Source organism: Plecotus auritus, assembly GCF_963455305.1.
Source record: "Plecotus auritus genome assembly, chromosome: 12".
NCBI lineage: Eukaryota > Metazoa > Chordata > Mammalia > Chiroptera > Vespertilionidae > Plecotus > Plecotus auritus.
Genome location: NC_137778.1, coordinates 8,136,918 through 8,158,474, shown reverse-complemented (window position 1 = coordinate 8,158,474; position 21,557 = coordinate 8,136,918). Strand labels below are relative to the sequence as shown.

Genomic DNA, 21,557 nt, shown 5'->3' with positions numbered 1-21,557 from the left:
TTCAGAGAGTGAGCACGAGAGAGAAACATCAATGATGATCAGCTGCCTTCTGCACACACACCCCACGGTGGGGATCAAGCCCGCAACCGGGGCCTATGCCCTTGACCAGAATCAAACTTGGGACCCTTCAGTCCGCAGGCCGACGCTCTATCCACTGAGCCAAACCATCTAGGGCAACTTACCAGTGGTTTCAATGAGGGTGACACCACCTGGAAATTGGGGGGGAGGGGCTAAGGGGGCAAAACTCTGGCTGGCGCTCAGTGGCGGCAATACACAGGGCATGTCCACACTAAGTCCTGGTCCGTGTCCTGCACACCTTAGTAACGTGCAAGGGGGCTACACAGCTCCCGTAGGAGCCGTGCAATTCAGAACAGTGCTGGAAAGTTTTTATAAGACTCTACGTTTTTTATAGGTTTCATGAATAACTCAGTAAGTTAGGAGATGGTTATTAAGGAGCAGGAACTTAAATGGAATAAAGACGTCTCAAAATTATTGAATAATCTACCTGCATTGTCTGCCCAATACATTATAACGTTTCAGCCTGTATGTCTGGTTGAAAGTGAGTCCAATGCAGGAGGGTGTTGCTGAATAAGTAGACACCGAATGTAATGTAAATATTTAACAGAGGAGATCTGAGAGAACTAAACCGCGTTAAAGCAAAGATACCTGAAACGCGGGGAATCTCTGGATCTCTGGAATAAATGTTTTTAGAAGCTATTTCCCGTTATCGCTGACCTTTATGTTTTTAAAGAGTTTGCAGCCCAGGGGGGCACACCTGTGTTGTAAGGGTTACCTGTGGAGTTGTTTGGGGGCGTTGCCTGTGGTTTTTTATCTTTCTCTCATGCTGTCCCAGGGCTCCACATGCAATTGCTTTGAACCACTTATCTCGCCATTTCTCTTTCCAATCCATCCTCTATTCCCATCACCTATCGGGAATATATGCGCTCCAAGGCCTTTAAGATCCCCCAAATGGAATTTTACCTGAACACACGGTGGCGTTTCAGGACGGAGATCTGTGTGTCTGTGACACGCCACCATTTCCCCATTCTGTGCGGTGACACGGGGAGCGAGGACCCGCGCCTGTGCGTTCACGCCGCTTCCTTTTGCTCCACGTGGCCACCCCTAACTTGCCTTGCGTTTCCATCCCTGCTTAATTTAGGTTATATCCCTCTTCCTCTTTTTATCTGCAAGTACATCCGGCCTGTTCTTACCCACCGAGCATTCATTTTTATTCTAGTATCTACTCCCTATTACTCTTGTGGGTTTGTTTTAAATTACACAATGGCTCTAGTCTTCTATTTCTCGAAAATTCAAATCTCTTTATTGTAAGTAGGTGCAAGTAATCTGTCTATGCCATTTATGTCTTCTGGTAAGTCTTGCCTGTGCATTTATATATTGAGAGACATTGTGTTTTATTATACATTATTTTTCTTTGTTATAACTAGCTCTATTTGCATCTGTATAAAGGATGTATGTAGATTAGCCATATGACCTATGAACTTCATTTCAGGGTGGAGGGAACATTATAAAAGGGATGCTGGCTCTCATGGGGCTGAGGACCACTGCCCTACAATGGGAGGAAGGTGTTCGGAGTGATCCACCCGCTCTCTTCAGGCCCAGAGGGAGGAAAGGACACACCCGTGTCTGCTCACCTGCTGGAACCAGGCTTCCTCGACAGTCCAGCCCTCCCCCAAGGCCAAATTCACCTTTTATCTCCCATCGCTCAATCCCACAGTCCAAAGCTGGGGAAGAGGAGGTGGAGCCCTTGTGTCTAACGCAGTCTGGCACTCCCAGACCAGCAGCAACAGGTTTTACTCAGTTGCTTGGCGCCCCCTAGGGTACAGCCTGGGTACTAGCGCAAAACAAGCAAACGGTATATAAGATGAATTACGTGCTTTTCCGAAGGAAAACACAGATTCCAGCTCTTCCCACACACACTCCAAACCCAGTCAGGAGCCAGGGCACTCCTCTGTCCCCATTCTTTTATGTGCAGTCCAAGTTGTGCCGAGGAGTAGAAAGCACTGAACTCGACCTGAAGGCAGGGAGGTGGGGGGGAGAGGGGACCGTGTAAGTCAGGTGGGATATGAGATGCTCCAGGGGGCCAGCACGTGGAGGGACAGTGTCCCCTGGGAGGAACCAGGGGAAGGGAGCCTGTGACTTTCAACAGCCATTTGTGTGTGTGTGTGTGTGTGTGTGTGTGTGTGTGTGTGTGGAGAGAGTTAATGATTTACCGGAGGCTCCTTTCACAACTTACCAAGGGTCAGCTTCCCTTGAGCATGTATAAGCTTGGATCTCTGTACTCCTCTCCCCGGCCAACTTGAACCCAGGAGGCCCCCCAGGCAGCCTGCGGCATGATCTCCATCACCGAATGGCAGAGTGAGTGTGAGGGGCCCTGCTGTGGGGGGCAGGGCTGGAGCGGGGTGTCTAGGCGAGGTGGGGGCCGAGATGCCCCTCCCAGCTGGGATCTCTCTGTGGGAAGTCTGTGAGGTGACCTCTGGAGCCAGTGGCCCGGAGCTGCTGTGTTGGCATCCTCCGCGCAGCAGGGCCATGGCCAGGTGTGGCTCCTCGGCCTGCCAGGGGCTGCGGGATGGCTCCAGGCCTCCAGGAAGCCAGAGCTGGTGTGGGGGAACTGGAAGGTTCACACTCCAGCTGGTGCCTTTCCACTCGGGGCCCTTAAACCTGGGGTGCTGCAAAGGTGGACCCAGGAGGCCGTTGCCCATTCAGACATCTTTCCCCCAAAACTCTCCTAGGGTCTCCTATGGCCCTGGGTCCCTTCCTACCAGAAAATAAACTCAAGGCCGCTCCCCAAATCACCATATCCTCACTCCTAAACCATCTCCCCCTCTCTTTGGAGCGGGCAGTGAAGTAGTCTGCAGGTCTGGGGGGCGTGGGAACTGGCTCCGTGAGTTTCATTTGGGGGAGTTACTTAAAGCCTCTGAGCCCCAGAGTCTCATCTGTGACCTGGAGGTAACACTCATTCATCCACTGAGCAGATGTGTCTCCTCTGTGCCACGCACTGTGCTGGCCATAGGGTGTACAACAGTGAGTGAACATCCTTATCCCCCACTTACAGTCTGGAGTGGGGGAACAGGAGCTGGTGGAGGAGACCAAGGTGGCAGCAGCGACCTGGTGGGAAGTGACCGATGCTGGGTCTGTTCTGAGGAAACCGCGGAAAGGATTCACTGACGGATTGGAGGCGGAGTGTGAAACAAAGAAGTCAGGCATAGTTTTAACCTGAGCAACTAGAAGGTGTGCGTAGCGGGAAGCAGGCACGTTGAGTTTGATGGGCTGGTATTAGGCATCCGGGTGAGAGGTCAAGTGGGTAGTCAGGTACGGGAGTCTGGGATGGAGAGAGGAATTTTGGAGTTGCCCACCTATAGATGACATTTAAAGGTACAGGACTCTATGAGATCATCTGGGCAGTTTCCCAGCCTCCCCACCACTGACATTTGGGGGGCAGGGTAATTCTTAGTTGTGGGCTCTGTCCTGGGCATTATAGGATTCTAGCAGCATCTCTGGCCTCTACACACGAGATGCCAGGATTATACCACATTGCCAGCTGTGACCATCAGAAATGTCCCCAGCCCTGGCCGGGTGGCTCCGGTGGCTGGGCATCGTCCCGTTGCAGGTTCAATTCCCAGTCAGGGCACATGTTCAGGTTTCAGGTTCGACTTCCGGTTGGGGCATGTATGGAAAGCAACTGAACTCTCTCTCTCTTTCTCTCTCTCCCTCTCTCTCTCTTTCTCTCTCTTTCTCAAATCAATGGAAACATATCCTCAGGTGTGGATTAAAAAAAATGTCTCCAGACATTCCCAAATGTCCTCTGAGAAACAAAACCACCCCTCCCAGTTGAGAACAACTGGCCTTAATATTTCAAAAACTATGGAGAGGAGAGGCCTGAGCCCAGTGTCAAGCCAACGCTTTATTAAACCAAAACGTGCTAAGTCTTATGAAGAATGTGCTGAATCTTATGAAAGAAAGAAATGAGGGAACCAGATTGAGGTCGGAACGGAGAGTGGAACAGGTCTCCCTGCGGAGCCGTCATTTGCGATGAGACCTGAAGGATGAGTACCAGTGGGAGGAAACTGCGTGGTCGCAGGCCCCGGGGCAGGAGGCTCGTCCTGGGAACCAGGTGGGGTCGGAGTGTGGCAGGCGAGGGGGCAGGGGCAGGGGCAGGAGATGAAGCTGGACAAGCAGTCCTGGGCCACTCCATGCAGGGCCGTGAGCCAGGGAAATGGGTGTTTGGTCTCAGCCCAGGGGGAAGCGAGGAATAGGATTGGATGGTATGTTTTCCGAGATCCCTGACCGCTGTGTGGAGGAGGGATAAGAGGGTGACAGGAGAAGCAGAGACTAGCGGGAGAATGTTGGCAGGTCAGCACAGACATGAGGATGGCTTGGAATTTGGTAGTAAGAGTGGAGAGAAACAGCCTGGCTGGTGTGGCTTGGTTTGTTGGGTGTCATTCTGTGCACCAAACGTCAGGTCACCAGTTCAATTCCTGGTCAGGGCACATGTCCGGGTTGCGGGCTCCATCTCCAGTAGGGGGTGTGCAGCAGGCAACCAATCGATGATGTTTCTCTATCATTAATGTTTCTATCTCTCTATCCCTCTCCCTTCATTTCTCTCTCTCCCTCTCTATCAATAAAAACTTTAAAAAGGGGAGTAGTGACTGAGAGAGTAGTGAGGAGACTCAGTGATGGCTGCAAGCTGCCCATTGGGTGGTGGTGACAGTTGTATTCATTTGAGGAAAACCAAGACAGGTGCAAGTTTAAGGAAAGAAGATCAATAGCTCAGTTTGGACCTGTTGAGTCCAATATGCCTTGAAGAGAGAAAACCACACAGATTTGCTACGTAGGCAGCTGAACATGAGTTTGGAAGCTCAAACTCATTATTTATTTATTTATTTACTTACTTACTTACTTACTTACTTACTTGGGCTAAATAAATAATACTAAATGTAATATATTAAAGGCCAATATCAACATTGTCAGCACACTAGTGATATTTACAGACATGGGAATATGTGAGAAAAGAGAATGAGACGTGAACTTGAGCCAAAACCCTGAGCCATTAGAATCCCAAGAGGAAGAGAGAGAAGTGGGAGGAGCTGGCCAAGGAGCCTGGGGAAGCGTGGTCAGACAGCAGGCTACGGTGGGATCCGCAGAAAGGCCACTTCAAGAAGGGAGTAGCCAACTGCTGCGGTGAGGACTGACACATGCCCATTGGATTTGGGAACCTGGGCATCACAGATGGCCAAAGCAAGAACAGTTTCTTTGGAGGAGTCCTGCGGGTGAACGGGGGTGGAGGTGGATGGACTGGCTTGATGAAAGGCACTTTTTCCGAGGCCAGACGCCAGACTACTGGGATCAAACCCTGGTCTGCCAGCCGCTGGGTGCCCCTGGGCCAGTGACATCATCTCTGAGTGTCTCAGTTCTGAGTGTGAAGTGTGGCTAACAGTGTCCCTATGTCACAGGCAGCTTTGAAAATTAGATGAGTTCACGAGACTTAAAGTGCTTTCAGCCTTGGGCAAACTACGGCCCGCGGGCCGGATCCGGCTGTTCTATCCGGTTCTCTTGCTCTCCCCTCTGCTCCTTTACTTTGAATTTATATTAGTTCACACAAACACTCCATCCATGCTTTTGTTCCGGCCCTCTGGTCCAGTTTAAGAACCCATTGTGGCCCTCAAGTCAAAAAGTTTGCCCACCCCTGGCTTAGACTGTGCCTGGCACTGTGTGCTGGTTAGTGTTAGTGGTTGTTACTCTGAATCACTATTGGTCACTTTGAATAGTGAAGGAAGGCTCTTTCTCTCCCCATTTACCTCCTTCCTCTTCCTGAACAATTCGGTCCTAAAGCCATTAGGTAGAAAGGGAGGTGGTGCCCAGAGCAGGTGTCAGAACCCTCGCCAGGTGGAAGGAGGCTCACCTGAGGTTGGCCTGGTGCCAAGGCAGGGCACAGAGGGTATCCTGGCAGCGTCAGGAAGAGAGTGGAGAGGAACTGAAGAGTGGAGGAACCTGGCAGGCACCACCTTAATCAAGGGCTTAAAGAAACATCACCTGCCCTGGCCAGTGTGGCTCAGTTGGTTGAGCATTGTCCTAGGCACCAAAAGGTTGCCCGTTTGATTCCGGCGGTCAGGGCACGTGCCCAGGTGGTTGCATACAGGAGGCAATGAATCAGTATTTCTTCTCACATTGATGTTTCGCTCTCTCTCCAAAAAATCCATAAAAACATGTTAAAAAAAGAAAAGAAAAAGAAACATCAGTAACAGGCCAAATTGAGAAGAATACAGCGTCCCAACTTGTTGCTATCTCTGCGGAACCAATATCTAATCATGAGCAAGCATCGGACAAGCCCAACTAGAGGGACAGATGCCAGATAATTGGCCCAAATCTTCAAAAATGTCAACGTCATGTCAAGGAAAGACTGAGGTACTATTCCAGACATGACAGACATAAAACCAAATGCCACAGGTGGCTCTGAACTGGATCCTTTAGTTAAAAATGCTAACAACTGATGAGAGGTAAATGCGGTCTGACTTTAGGTGGAAGCAATGTGTCCATGTTAATTTCTTGGCTTTGACATTGTGTCCTGGTAAAGGAAAACCACATGGAAGTATTCAGGGGCAATGAGAGAGCCCATGGCAGCTACTCTCAGATGATTCAGGGAAAACATGTTGTTGTATTGGACTTGCAACTTTTCAGTACCTTTGTGAATGTTGACAGAGAGGGGGTGGGGGGGAAAGAGAGGAATGAGAAATGAATGGTGTTCCCTGGCTCCCAGCACAGCCTCGGGCCAGAAGGACCCTTGCACCTGCTTCAGGAGACACTACTTCCCTTCCAGGAGCAAGAAGGACCTGGCCCTTGGCTTCAGTTAGTGCGAGCTACAGGGTGGGGCTTGGGGCAGCCCAGCTCATCTGCAACCTTGCAGGCTGAGGGCTCCTCTTGGCAGCCACTCTGGAGCTGCAGGTTGGGGTGGTTGCTGAAGAGGGCAGCCATGCCCTAGCCGGTTTGGCTCAGTGGCTAGAGCGTCAGCCCGTGGACCGAGGGGTCCTGGGTTTGATTCCAGTCAAGGGCATGTACTTCAGTTGCAGGCTCGATCCCCGGCCCTGGTCGGGGCGTGTGTGGGAGGCAACCAATTGCTGTGTCTCTCTTACATCGATGTTTTTCTCTCTCTGTGTCTCTCCCCCTTCCTTCCACTCTCTCTAAAAATCAATGGAGAAATATCCGCAGGTGAGGATTAAGGCAGGCATCAGCCTGCCATGACAGGGACACCTGGAGCTGGTCTATCTCTGGGGTCTGGGTGGTCCCTGCTTCTCATTAGGTGATGCTCTGCAGAGCCAGGCCTCCCTGAAGTTACGGGAGCCTCCCCTCGTCCTTTGCTCCAGCAGGAGGCACGCTGCCCCTCTGTCTGGATCCCGTAGGGCTGCGGACACTTCGGTCACTCCTGGTGACATGCCCCCCACAGCCCCTTCCTCGGCCATGAACTTCAGGAGCGACCCCAGATGAGTAACTGAACTGAAATTGCTAGGCAACGGCAGGAGAGATGGAGGAAGGTCTGAGGCCCGAGTGAGAGAAACAGCTTCCGAGCCTTTTCCGTGAGGTTTGTGTCCACGGTGCCGTGTCCCCCTGAGCGCTGGGGGCACCACGTGGCCCGTGAGGAAGGCTGCCCATCGCAGGAGCTGCGGAGTGGCACCCGTCCTTGAGGAATCGTGCGGGACAAGTCAGGAAAGCAGTAACGATGTAGACCAGCACGTCGCTGTTGTGGAAGGAAGTATAATGCAGGAGAAAAGGCAGAGTGTGAATTTGAGAAACTTGGGCGGTTTCCACGAAATGAATAAGAGGCTGTTCTTACGTGTTTACAGGATGAACACATGGATGTTTTAACAAAACAAAAGGAAAACCTAGTAAAATATTCACATTGTGTTTCCACACAAAATACACCCCCCTGCGGGGGAGAGAAGAGAAGGATGGTTGTCAGAACTGGAATGAATGGCGTATTTTTGTGGCGGGTGGGAGCTGAGACCAGATACTTTTATAACCGGCATAAAAACGTAAGCACCTTGGCCATTCGGATGAAAGAACAGGGCTGTGGTATTCCTACGTAAAATCGTCGTGGCAAACTAGATGCACTTCTAGACCCTCTCGAGGACAGAGAAAGCACACACCAGGGAAGGACAGAACCCAGCCTTCGCAATGGCCCACGGAGGCTGCCCTGCCCAGTGTCCCAGGCCCTCAGAGACTGGATTCAGACAGCGCTGCTGGGAGGGGGGCGTGGGGAACAAGCCCGGATGGGCCCGGGGGCTGGGCGGACACAGGCGGAATCAGCCATCAGTCCGGCGGGATGCTGGGCAGGTGGACATTCCGCTGACAGACCCGACGTGGCGCTGGGTCCTAACGGAAGCCAGCTCTGCCGAAAGAGAGACAACAAGACGGGCACTTCTCTGGGTGATGAAGTGAGTGCGGTTTATAATTTGAACGAGGAATCCCATCTCAATCTTTGAAAAAAGATCTTTTGAAGGAGCGCTTTGGAACTGGTCCTAACCCTCTGCGGTCTGTCTGATTGAGGGTTTGGTTCCAAACCTTTGCAATAAAGCAAGTCGTAATCTTTGTGCTGGTGGAAGGTCTTGCCTTCAATTTGTAAAAAAAAAAAAAAAAAGTCTGTAAAGCATGGTAAAACAAAGCACAATAAAATGAGGGACGCCTGTACATTGAAAACTACAAATCGTTGCTGAAAATGTTGTGAAAGACACAAATAAATAGAAAGACATCCTGTGTTCGTGGATTGGAAGATTTAATATTGTTAAGATGTCAGTACTGCACAAAGCAGTCTACAAATTCAATGCCATCTCTGTCAAAATCCCAATGGTGTTTTTTGCAGAAATAGAAAAATCAATCCTAAAATTCATTTGGAATCTCAAGGGCTAGTGAATAGCCAAATTAATCTTGGAAAGGAGGAGCAAAGTTGGAGGTTTCACACTTACTCATTTCACAACTTATTACAGCTCTGACCAGTGTTCTCAGTGGTTAGAGAGTCGGCCTATGCACCGAAGGGTCTCGGGTTTGACTCCCAGTCAAGGGCATGTACCTGGGTTGCAGGTTCGATTCCTGGCCCCGGTCAGGGTGTGTGTGGGAATCTCTCCCAATCGATGTTTCTCTCTCTCTCTCCCCCTCCCGTCTATTCTCTCTTAAAAAAAAAAAAAAAAACACAATGAAAACAACAACAACAAACCAAAACCTATTACAAAGCTCCAATAATCGTAACAGTGTGGAACTGGCATAAAGACAGACATACAGACCAATGAATATGATAGGAAGCCCAGAAATAAACCCCAGCATAAAGCACCAAGTGATTTTCAACGAGGGTGTCAAGGCCATTCGGTGGGAAAAGGCCATCTTTTCAACAAATGATGTCAGGAAAACTGATACCCACAGGCAAAGAATCGTTCATTTTAGCTCAAAGTGAGTGCTAAAACTGTAAAACTCTCAGGATAAAAGCTTCCTGTCACTGGATTCGACGATGATTTCTGGGATATGGTACAAAAATATAAGCAACTAAAGAAAAATTCTATAAATTGAACTGTATCAAAATTAAGAACCTCTGTGCATCAAAGAACACAATCAACAGAGTAAGAAAGACAATCTATGAAATGGGAGGAAATATTTGCAAAGTATATATCCGATAAGGGTTTAATATCCAGAATCTATAAAGAGCTCCTACAACTCGACGACAACCTGTGTTTTAAATGGGCAAAGGACTTAAATAGACACGTCTACAAAGAAGATATACACATGAGCAACAAGCACATGAAAGATGCTCAACATCACCAACCATTAGGGACAGGCAAATCAAAACCACCGTGGTACCATCTCACACCCACTAAGATGGACGCCATCAGAAACAAAACAACCCGGCCAGGTGGCTCAGCTGGTTGGAGCGTCATCCTGTACACCAAAAAGGTTGCGGGTTCGATCCCCTGTCGGGGCACGTAAGGGAGGCAGGCGATCGATGTTTCAATCTCACATCGATGTTTCTTTCTCTCTCCCTTCCCCTCTCTAAACGCAATAAACATATCCTCGGGTGAGGGTTTAAAAAATAATAAATAATAATAAAAGATTAAAAAACAGAAATAACAGGTGTTGGTGAGGATGGGAAGACACTGAAGCCTTTGTGCCCTGCTGCTGGGAAGATAAAATGGAGCGCCTGCTATGCAACGTGGCATGGTGGGTCCTCAAAAAATTAAAACTAGAACTACCATTGGCTCCAGCAATCTTACTTGTGGGTACATATCGAAAGTATTGACAGCAGTCTCGAAGGGATATTTGGTCCCCCATGTTCATAGAAGCATCTTCACAATAGTGAGAAGGTAGAAGCAACCCACGTGACCTACCACAGATGAACAGATAAACAAAATGTAGTATATGCATCCAGTGGAATATTCCTTCAAAAGTAAGGAAATTCTGACTGACACATGCTACAACACGGATGACCCTTGGGGACATCGTGTTAAGTGAGATAAGCCAGTCACAAAATGGGAAATGCTGTGTGATTCCACCTCTCTGAGGTCCCTAGAGCAGTCAGATTCACAGAGACAGAGAGTAGCATGGAGGGTCCAGCGGCCGTGGGCGGGAGGAATGAGCAGTTAGTGCTCGATGGGTACAGAGTTTCAGATGAAGAGAGTTTGGGAGATGGATGGGGTGATGGTAACACAACAGTGCGAATGTACTGAATACCACTGAGCCGAACACTTACAATTTGTCAAGATGGCACATGTTATGTGTATTTTATCACAACTTAACATAAAATTTCAAGTTAGTTCCATTTAAAAATGAAGCAATACAGCCCTGTCCAGGTTTGCTCAGTGGATAGACCGTCGGCCTGCAGACCAACGGGTCCGGGGTTCGATTTCAGTCAAGGGCGCATGCATGGGGCACATGCCTGGGTCACTAGGGGGCGTTCAGGAGGCAGCCGATCCATGATTCTCTCTCATCAATGATGTTTCTATCTCTTTCCCTCCCTCTCCCTTCCTCTCTGAAATCAATAAAAATATCTTAAAAATGAAGCAATACAATGAATTATCATTTGCTGACTCTCAGAATGGCAAAGATAAGTAAAATGAACAATTCTGTGTTACGGAGAGGGTTTAAGAAAAAGAGGAACTTCATATCCTGATACTGTTACAACTCTTTCTGAGGGGAGCAATCTGAAATATGTATCAAAGTATCAAACATGTAGCCCTTGACCCAACACGGGCCTTAATGTCCTGCCCTTGGGTGCGGTCCACTCTGGCTCTGAGCAAACCCCTGCAGCTGCAAAGAGCGACGCCCTGAGACGCACTGCCACCAGGGCGCGCTGCCACGCGGGCCCAGCCTTGCGCAGGACTGCAGGGCCACTGGGGCCGCAACCAGAGGCTCCGGATGGGTGGTGGGGCCCGGAGGCGGCGGCTGCAGGAGGAAGGGAGGAAAGGGAGCGGGTGCTGGCTGGGGTGTGGACTCCAGGAGGACAGACGAGCACACTACCAATCGATGACTTCAGTTTTTCCAAACCAGAGTGACGGGTCTTCACCGGAAAGGCGGGGCAGGGGCAGTTAGGGTAGGAACGAGACAGGAGGGCCAGCCTCTTGAGAAACAGGCAGGACAGCTGTGTGGTTTCTGGACCCTCTGGAGGGCTGGTGGCCATGAGTGGCCAGCGGTCCCTTCTGCTGAGTGTGGCTTGGGCATCGGCAGCTCCCAACCGCACGTGGGGGAGCTGCAGCCGCGCAGAGGGCTGTTCTGAGGACAGAATGCCGGGAAGCGCAGGACTGCACGGCGTTTCCAGGAGCTCAATGTACTTTCATGCTCATTCTTCCTTTCCCATCCCATCATTCCCCCGGAGCACAGAGCTCCCCAGAGGGCACCTGCCCAGCGGTAACCTGGGAAATCCCAGGCCCCCGCCTCTCCCCAGAGCCCCTCCCACCATGGCCTCCTTGCCTGTTGCAGAGATTGGCGTGGGCATCACTGGCTTCGGAGCCTTCTTCATCCTCCTTGGAGCGCTCCTGTACTTCGATTCCGTGCTCCTGGCCTTCGGAAACGTGAGTGCCCCTGCCCTGCGGGCCGTCCCAGCCTCCCTGAGGTCGCTGTTGCTGGGGTCAGCCCTAAGTTCCTTCCCATGTGGCCATCCAGGGTCAGGTGCCAGCAGCCTGGGCCGGCAGGGTGGCTGGGGATGGACAGCGGGGCGCGCTGGGCAGAGAATCCGAGGACCTGGATTCTCACGCCAGCTCTGGGTGAGGCTCCGGGAGAGCCGGGAGGGGTGAGACCCTGTCCCTCCACAGGACTCCCACCAGCTAGGGATGGGGGTGTCCCACGAACACACACGACTGGGGACGGAGGCAGAGGTGCGGCAAAGTCACCATGAGACAAACACATTCCATCTGAACGAGTGCTCGGAGAAAGAGCATCGGCAGCTGGGGAGGATGAGAAGGGGTTTGGAAAGGAAAGCGTGTGGGGGGTTGGAGAAAGCGCTCTCAGGTGGACGGAACATGCTGGAAGGAATTGGACAGGAGCCTGGGCACTCACTCTTCGGGGCTCATTAGGAGCCTCACTGAAGGCGGACAGGGCCAGACACCGGAGGGACTGCAGTGTCATCCACGGGCGCGGAGCCCTGCCGGTCCCACGCGGCGTTGGGTCTGGCTGCCTAACCTGTGCGGGCCTGGGGTTCACCTGGCGACCACGGCGGGAAAGAACCTCCCTGTCTACCCCACCTTCCCTGGGAGGCGTGGTGAGAAATGCAGTCAGATGCGACGTGCTGGTTGGGATCCAAGAAATTGGTTGAATTGGGTGAGAAATTAGCGAACGCCCAAGTTCTCCTTGTGCAGCCCCTGCCTCTGGGCAGTTCTGTTTCCAAACAGCTCAGATCACTCAAGGCTGGGTCACCCTCTCTGCAATCGACCCTCCTTGAAGAGTTAGCAAGTCCTGCCCCATGCGTGAGGGTGGCTTCAGGCCTGACCCTTGACCCCCAAGGGCGGTGGGGGAGGCTGGCCCCTGGCTCTGAGGGGGAGGCTGGCCCCTGGCTCTGAGGGGGAGGCTGGCCCCTGGCTCTGAGAGGGGGGAGGCTGGCCCCTGGCTCTGAGGGGGAGACTGGCCCCTGGCTCTGAGGGGGAGGCTGGCCCCTGGCTCTGAGTGGGGAGGCTGGCCCCTGGCTCTGAGGGGGAGACTGGCCCCTGGCTCTGAGGGGGAGACTGGCCCCTGGCTCTGAGGGGGAGACTGGCCCCTGGCTCTGAGAGGGGGGAGGCTGGCCCCTGGCTCTGAGGGGGAGGCTGGCCCCTGGCTCTGAGAGGGGGGAGGCTGGCCCCTGGCTCTGAGGGGGGAGGCTGGCCCTTAGCTCCAAGAGGGGGAGCTGCTTGAATTCACGCTCCTCTTCCTCCCCCACCAGCTGCTGTTCCTGACCGGCCTGTCCCTCATCATCGGCCTGAGGAAGACGTTCTCCTTCTTCTTCCAGAGGCACAAGCTCAAGGGGACCAGCTTCTTCCTTGGGGGGGTGATCGTTGTGCTCCTGCGCTGGCCCCTCCTGGGCATGTTTCTAGAAACCTACGGATTCTTTAGCCTCTTCCGGTGAGTGCAGGTCCCTTTCCCCCATGGGCCCCGGGCCTCCGAGTGGCTGAGAGCAGCCCCCCAGGTGTGGGTGGCACAGCCAGCAGGTGTGCAGAAGCCAGACCTGCCCTGCAAGAGATGGGAACCATGGACGGATTGGAAACGGAGAGGAGCCCTGGCTGGTGTGGCTCAGTGGATAGAGTGTCACCAGCGGACTGAAGGGTCCCGGGTTCGATTCCAGTCAAGGGCACATGCCGGGGTTGCAGGCTTGATCCCCAGTAGGGGGTGTGCAGGAGGCAGCCGATCAATGATTCTCTCTCATCATTGATGTTTCTATCTTTCTCTCCCTTCCTCTCTGAAATCAATAAAAACATATTTTAAAAAATTAAAATAAAAACGGGAGGGGCATCGGACAGACACTTGAAAAGACCCCTCCAACAGTAGGCTGAAGGATAAAGTGAAGTGACCAGCACACGTTGAGCACCTGCTGTGTGCCCAGCACTGTGCCTGTCACCAGGGGGGACACACAGGGCTCACTCTCAAGTGGAATGACCGAGCGGGGAGGAAGGGCAGTGAGGTGATGTTTGCTAGGCCCCAGATATGCACCATCATAACCTCACTTTGTCATCTCCACCGCCCACCCTGGGTTGTTCTCTCAGAGAGGCTGCCCCTGCCCGGGCCTCACGGGCAGTGTGCAGAGGATCTGACCTTGACCCCCCCACACCCTCCCCACATCCTCACCCCCACCCCCGTTCCTGGCTCCAGGCTCCACACCCCACAACCTATCGGTGTCGGCCTGGGACTGGTGAAAGGCTGGGTGGGACTCAGTGGAGATGTGTAGCCATTGTCAGGGCCAGGGTGTGTCCCACCGGAAGCAGGACCTGGGACAGGCCTTGAGCGATGGGCAGGGTCTGAGAGAAGACTGGAGGGCACCGGGGTCGGGGGGAAGGAAAGGATCCTGGGGAAGGTGGGCTGGCAGGACAGACTCCCCGTGTCTCTGTGATGCTGTGGAGAGAGCAGGGGTGGGATGGGGGTGACGGGGGCTGGAAGAATCATGGGAATCATGGGAAGGGGCTGGGGTCAGGAGCCCCAGCATTCCCACAGGAGCCCTCATTTGCTCAGTGGCCTCAAAAGCACCCTGATTAACCTGGATGCCTAGACCTCACAAAGGTCACGTAGCGTGGCCTCGAGAAATAAATTTCCTCACACGTGTTCTGCCATCCATGGAGCTGATATTCAGTCATTTGCTCAGAGTCAAATATATAAGAGGCACCTGCTCTGTGCCCAGGGTGTGGCCAGGTCTGGGGGCACCGTGTTAGACAGGGAGGTGCCTCCTGAGGACTCGCAGTGCAGAAGGGGAGACAACGGCATTCAGACCGTGTACCGAGAGCTGGGGACTGTGAGCAGGGCCCCTGCAGACTCAGTCATTCAAACCCAAATCACCCTGGACGAAGACACCTCCCAGCAGCATTGCGGGGGACTCGGAGCTTCGAGAGACCTCAGGGGGCCGGGGACCGCAGGAATTTCTGCCCAAGGAAAGGAAATAATTCAGGCAGAATTCAAACTTCTGATCGCATGCCCTCTCTGCTCCACACGGGGCTCCCTTCCCACTTCAGCCTCGGTGCCTCCAAGCCCTCTGAAGGGTCACCCCGTGTCCCCAGCCAGGCCCCGTCGGGTGAGAGTGGGAGGAGGCTGAGGCCGGAGGGAGAAGAGATACGGGCACAGCCCCCACCAGCCGGCCCTGCCTGGAGCCCAGGGGACCTGCAGCAGGTGGTGACACCCAGTCTGGGGAGAGGACAGCGACAATAATACAAACAAGCATTTCCTGAACATTTCCTCCTGTAAGGCCCTAGGACTCGTGAGCCGCAGTTTGCCGCTCTGTTGACTAATGAGTTTGCCGACCACTGGGATAGGGGCTTAATCACAAGGAACAACAACAGCCTGTAATTATTGGAATCGAGAGTCTAGGTCAGTGGTGGGCAAACGCATTAGTCAACAGAGCGGCAAACCGCGGCTCACGAGCCGCATGTGGCTCGCGAGCCGCAGTTTGCCGACCACTGCCCTAGGACATAGGGACTATCACCAACCCCATTTTACAGCTGGAAGCAGAGAAAGTGAGGAATCTGCCCGAGATTACACAGTGCCAGTGAGTGGCAGAGCCAAGATTGGCTCCCAAGGAATCTGACCCCAAGGACTTCGTTCTTTTTTAAAAATATATGTTTTATTGATTTCAGAGAGGAAGGGCGAAGGAGAGAGGTAGGAACATCCACAATGAGACAGAATCATTGACTGGCTGCCTCCTGCACACCCCACACTGGGATTAAGCCCCAACCCAGGCATGTGCCCTGACTGGGAATGGAACCATGACCTCCTGGTTCATAGGTCAATGCACAACCACTGAGCCACGCCGGCTGTGCTGGGACTTCATTCTTAACTATTCCGCTTGGCTGCCTCTAAAACACAGGGGGCGGCGGCGGCGGGGCGGCACGGGGGAAACCAAGCCTGCCCCCAGTGCCTAGGGGCCCACTCTCTTGGGAGCCAAAGCCTGTCTGTGGACCTCAGCCTTGCTACCCTCTATCTCCCCGCCCGCCCCCCCGTCCCCCCAGGCCATCACTGACCCCTCCCTCCACCCCTCTGTTCCTAGGGGCTTTTTCCCTGTGGCCTTTGGCTTCCTGGGCAATGCCTTTAACATCCCCTTCCTGAGTGAGGTAAGTGCATCGTGCATGTGGCTTAGTGGTGGGGCCCCAGGGGTGGCGGGAGCACACGGAGTTGGGAAAACTGCTGCCCCAGGTCCAGTGGACACGCCCCATCTCCCCTTGCACTCCCTTCCCCAGGCTGGCCTGCCTCCGCTCCTGTTCCCCTCCCAGCTCCTTCTCCACTGGACAAGGGCAGCTGAGGCTGAGAGGGCCCTTGAGCAGCTGTGCCTAAGGAATAGGGATAGAGGAGGGATGAGGATAGAGGAGGGATGGGGATAGAGGAGGGAGGGGGATAGAGGGAGGGATGGGGATAGAGGGAGGGATGGGGATAGAGGGAGGGATGGGGATAGAGGAGGGATGGGGATAGAGGGAGGGAGGGGGATGGAGGAGGGAGGGGGATGGAGGAGGGAGGGGGATAGAGGAGGGATGGGGATAGAGGGAGGGAGGGGGATAGAGGGAGGGATGGGGATAGAGGGAGGGATGGGGATAGAGGAGGGATGGGGATAGAGGAGGGATGGGGATAGAGGGAGGGAGGGGGATAGAGGAGGGATGGGGATAGAGGGAGGGATGGGGATAGAGGGAGGGATGGGGATAGAGGGAGGGATGGGGATAGAGGAGGGAGGGGGATAGAGGGAGGGATGGGGATAGAGGGAGGGATGGGGATAGAGGAAGGATGGGGATAGAGGAGGGAGGGGGATAGAGGGAGGGAGGGGGATGGAGGAGGGAGGGGGATGGAGGAGGGAGGGGGATGGAGGAGGGAGGGGGATGGAGGAGGGAGGGGTATAGAGGGAGGGAGGGGTATAGAGGAGGGAGGGGGATAGAGGGAGGGATGGGGATAGAGGGAGGGATGGGGATAGAGGGAGGGATGGGGATAGAGGAGGGAGGGGGATAGAGGGAGGGAGGGGGATAGAGGGAGGGATGGGGATAGAGGAAGGATGGGGATAGAGGAGGGAGGGGGATAGAGGGAGGGAGGGGGATGGAGGAGGGAGGGGGATGGAGGAGGGAGGGGTATAGAGGGAGGGAGGGGGATAGAGGAGGGAGGGGGATAGAGGAGGGAGGGGGATAGAGGAGGGAGGGGGATAGGGGAGGGAGGGGGATAGAGGGAGGGATGGGGATAGAGGGAGGGATGGGGATAGAGGAGGGATGGGGATAGAGGGAGGGATGGGGATAGAGGAGGGATGGGGATAGAGGGAGGGAGGGGGATGGAGGAGGGAGGGGGATGGAGGAGGGATGGGGATAGAGGAGGGATGGGGATAGAGGGAGGGATGGGGATAGAGGGAGGGATGGGGATAGAGGAAGGATGGGGATAGAGGAAGGATGGGGATAGAGGAGGGAGGGGGATGGAGGAGGGAGGGGGATGGAGGAGGGAGGGGGATGGAGGAGGGAGGGGGATAGAGGAGGGAGGGGGATAGAGGAGGGAGGGGGATAGAGGAGGGATGGGGATAGAGGAGGGAGGGGGATAGAGGGAGGGAGGGGGATAGAGGGAGGGATGGGGATAGAGGGAGGGATGGGGATAGAGGGAGGGATGGGGATAGAGGAGGGATGGGGATAGAGGGAGGGATGGGGATAGAGGAGGGATGGGGATAGAGGAGGGATGGGGATAGAGGGAGGGAGGGGGATGGAGGAGGGAGGGGGATGGAGGAGGGAGGGGGATGGAGGAGGGGTGGGGATAGAGGGAGGGATGGGGATAGAGGAGGGATGGGGATAGAGGGAGGGATGGGGATAGAGGAGGGATGGGGATAGAGGAGGGATGGGGATAGAGGGAGGGAGGGGGATGGAGGAGGGAGGGGGATGGAGGAGGGATGGGGATAGAGGAGGGATGGGGATAGAGGGCGGGAGGGGGATAGAGGGAGGGAGGGGGATGGAGGAGGGAGGGGGATGGAGGAGGGGTGGGGATAGAGGGAGGGATGGGGATAGAGGGAGGGAGGGGGATGGAGGAGGGAGGGGGATAGAGGAGGGATGGGGATAGAGGAGGGATGGGGATAGAGGAGGGATGGGGATAGAGGGAGGGAGGGGGATGGCAGATGGTGGCTATTAATAGCTCTTTATTATAGCCAAAGAAACAGACACTGAGAGAGTCTAGGGGACCCAGCCAGAAAGTGCCAGAGATTTTTGGGGAGCTGGCTGGGTCTGGGCCCCAGACGTGGAGAGGATGTGTGACAGCTAACGACAGCAGGGAAAGCTGTGGCAGATTCTGTCCTCTCCTTGGGGCAGGCGTGGGCAGTGGTCCCCAGTGTTTCTTCCCCGCACCCCCCGCCCTCGCTCTTTCTCGGAAGCGTCTGACAGAATATGGGCTCTCTGAGAAGCCCAGCAAGGCCCTTCATGCAGCACCCGGCACGCCTGCCAGCTGGGCACATCCCTGCAACCCCCTCTCTGTGTCTGCACTTGGCACAGCTCCCACCTCAAGGCCAGCTCCCTAATAACCCTGACATTGAGTCTGCTCTCCACTCTTTGTCTGGAGTAATGACTCTCAGCTCCCACAGCTGTTCCGGAGGCTTCAAGGCACCAGCTCAATGGTCTGAGCAGCAGAGATGAGCTCCTTGAACTCGGATCATTGGTTGAGGGGGCTGGAAAGGAAATGGGGCCACCCTCTCAGGCCCCCCTCCTGCGCTGACTCACCTACCCCGCACACCCGGGCCTCTCCGAGTCCAGAAGGAAGGATGGCGCCAAGTGACTGATCTCAGATTCCCAAGTCAACTCCACAGGCCGTGGGCATTGTTGGGAGGAGAGCTCCAGGGCCCCACAGAGCTCGGACTGGGGCTGGGACCACACCCCGCTCTGTATGGGAGAAAAAGCAAAGATTAAATCCCAAGCTGTGTGTGTGTGGCTCGAAGTCAGTGTCTCGGGCCTGTAAGTCATCTCCTGACTCGGGGCGTCTCAATCTACACAGCAGAGGACAGGCCTGCTCTCAGAGGCTCGTTTTCATCCCGACGAGTGACAACGTGTGTGCAAGCCCCTGTTAGCAGAAGGCATTAGGCAAGTGATGGGTAGAAATCCTGGTCCTGGCAGGAAGTGCTTCTCAGCCCGTAGGCCAGGGGTGGGCAAACTTTTTGACTCGAGGGCCACAATGGGTTCTTAAACTGGACCGGAGGGCCGGAACAAAAGCATGGATGGAGTGTTTGTGTGAACTAATATAAATTCAAAGTAAAGGAGCGGAGGGGAGAGCAAGAGAACCTCTGCTCTTTCGGCTCCGCGGGCCGGATAGAACAGCCGAACGGGCTGTATCCGGCCCGCGGGCCGTAGTTTGCCCACGGCTGCCATAGGCGGATGTCTGCTAGGGACATCCCCCAAGCGGAGCCTGTGCTGGGAGAGCTTCCTGTCTGAGGGTAGAGACAGCCTCCGCCTTCAGAGAGCCCTAGGCTGACAGGAGGAAGAGGCTCTGTCCCAGGAGCCCCTAGTCCAAGGGTAAAGATCATGATCGCAGGCCCAAGAATGAGACCAGAGTTCCCCGCAATGTATATATAGGGCGTCCCCCAGAATGTGCACACACTTTAACAGCTGATAGCCGTCAAATGCCAATGAACTGTATTTTAACAAACACTGCCCTTAGAGTTCCTCACAGTGTGTGTATCCATTGGTGGGGACACCTGCGTTTAGTAAATGTCTGTGAGGGCCCTCTGTGTCTGTACTGAGCAATAAAGTGGGTACTGAGGGTGCAAAGGGAGGGAGGTCTGTCCCTGCCTTCCACGTGGGAGCACAGCAGTTACAAATGCCATGATCACGGGGTGCCAAGCCCCCGAAAGGCGGGTCCTGAGAGCAGCACCTTCTGATTCGCCGCCCTTCTTACCTTCCCATAGCTCTTCCCAGGTGAAAGTCACTTCCACCCAGGCCCAGCCACCTTAGAGCGACCATGTGTTCTGCGCTCTCAGCTGCCCACAGGTGTTACCCATTTGACAGTGTTTAATTCATCCCAGAGCCCTGAGCTGAGCAGTGCTCAGTCACTGTTTGGGGAAAGAAAGAAAGAAGGGAGGAAGGGAGGGAGGGAGAGAGGGAGGGGGAAATGAAGACCCCCCAAGTTGCAGATTACAGCCCAGGAGCCCCCTCTTGGTCTGAGCCCCAAGGCCAGCTGGCAGGTCTGGGAGCACTCGGGGAACTGGAACCCCTGGTGCCACTGCGCCCGTCTCCCCGCCCTCCTGCCTTTCACGCTGCCCACTCCACACTGGGCGTGCCACACTGGGTGTGTGTGGCTCTTGTCTGGAGGGGGACCTTTTCATGCTGACCCCCACCACACGCCTCCTCACACAGGTCACTTCCACAGTGATTAGTGCACAGTGGGTCTCCTGGTGAGCGGGTCTGGGAGGAGTGGGAGGAGGATGGGAGAGGGAATCAGAAAGCCGGCCTTGGAGGCTCTGGAGGGGAAGGGGGAGGCTGACTCCAGTCGTGACAGCCAGGGGGCGGGAGACAGCAGTCTGCTCACTAGGGGGGGTCTGCGGAGGAGGGAGAGGGAGACCAAGGGGGCCAGTGCCTGGAGACGTCACCCTGGGCTTTATAAAAGGGGCAGGGATGTGATCAGGGTGCTGGCAAGAGCGAGCCCAGCTCCCCTCCCTGCCGGTGTTCACCCACCAGACACCCTGCGGAGCTCCCACCCGCCGGGACCCAGGACGGAGCCAGGTAGGTGCACTGGGCATCCACCCTGGGGGAGGGGTCTGCCCAGGCTCAGGGAGGCTCCCCCGACGGGAGCAGGAACTCAGTTCCAACACTGACGGATGTGTCCCAGGCGGGGAAAGTGGGGCTGATGGGTCCTGATTACAAGGCCGGCCAGATTATTGGCGAATGCCTTGATTTGCACTTTATTTGTGAGGCCGGGACCCTCTCAAGGACTCCTCTTGGGCAGAAATAGTTGCAATTCATTGTGATCACTGCGTGAACTATGTGGCTGGGATTAGGGGCCACAGGAGCCTTTAGGCGGAAGCTGGGGAACCCCTTAGGGCGCATGGGCTCAACAGGGCTCCTCTGAGCTCGTTCTCCATCTTATGGATGGCAAATACAAACCCAACCAAAGAGCCTCTCGCACTGCTAGGAAGGTCACCCCAGGAAGGAAGCCACCCCACTTCAAAAGCTTCCCAACCATGCCTGGGATTTCTGCTACTCGCTAGGCTCAAAAGCAGGTGGGGAGCCACAAAAAGTACCCCCAGAGGACAGCCACCGCGGGCCCTTGGAAGCTGACGGCTTTTTTCCAAGCAATTCATGTGTGTTAAGAGTTGGAGAACGTGTGTGTGTGCGCGCGCGCGTGCATGTGTGCGTGTGCTTGTGTGTGTGTGCGCGCATATGTGAATGAGCAGCAGGAAACACAGAACTGTC

General features: G+C 54.6%; 1 protein-coding gene across 4 annotated transcripts; it reads left to right on the top strand.

Annotated features, from left to right (window-relative positions):
- Positions 1-2,238: 2,238 nt before the first annotated feature.
- On the top strand, positions 2,239-19,788 carry GOLT1A (golgi transport 1A). Of its 4 annotated transcripts, none has more exons than XM_080647623.1 (5): positions 2,239-2,376; positions 11,971-12,062; positions 13,403-13,581; positions 16,205-16,268; positions 18,740-19,113. In XM_080647623.1, the coding sequence occupies exons 1-5, from the start codon at positions 2,352-2,354 to the stop codon at positions 18,776-18,778; spliced, it is 399 nt and encodes a 132-aa protein (XP_080503749.1). In that variant the 5' UTR covers positions 2,239-2,351; the 3' UTR covers positions 18,779-19,113. The 4 variants fall into 4 exon arrangements, with proteins under 4 accessions (XP_080503749.1, XP_080503751.1, XP_080503748.1 ...); XM_080647625.1 differs by having other exon boundaries at positions 2,263-2,376; positions 13,469-13,581; positions 18,740-19,788; XM_080647622.1 differs by having other exon boundaries at positions 2,273-2,376; positions 18,731-19,087.
- Positions 19,789-21,557: the final 1,769 nt, after the last annotated feature.

Coding starts and splice junctions, on each gene's coding strand:
- GOLT1A (XM_080647622.1), top strand. CDS start 2,352: ATGATCTCCATCACCGAATGGCAGA. Junction 2,377..11,970: donor CTCCATCACCGAATGGCAGA/GTGAGTGTGAGG, acceptor TGCCTGTTGCAG/AGATTGGCGTGGGCATCACT. Junction 13,582..16,204: donor GGATTCTTTAGCCTCTTCCG/GTGAGTGCAGGT, acceptor CTCTGTTCCTAG/GGGCTTTTTCCCTGTGGCCT.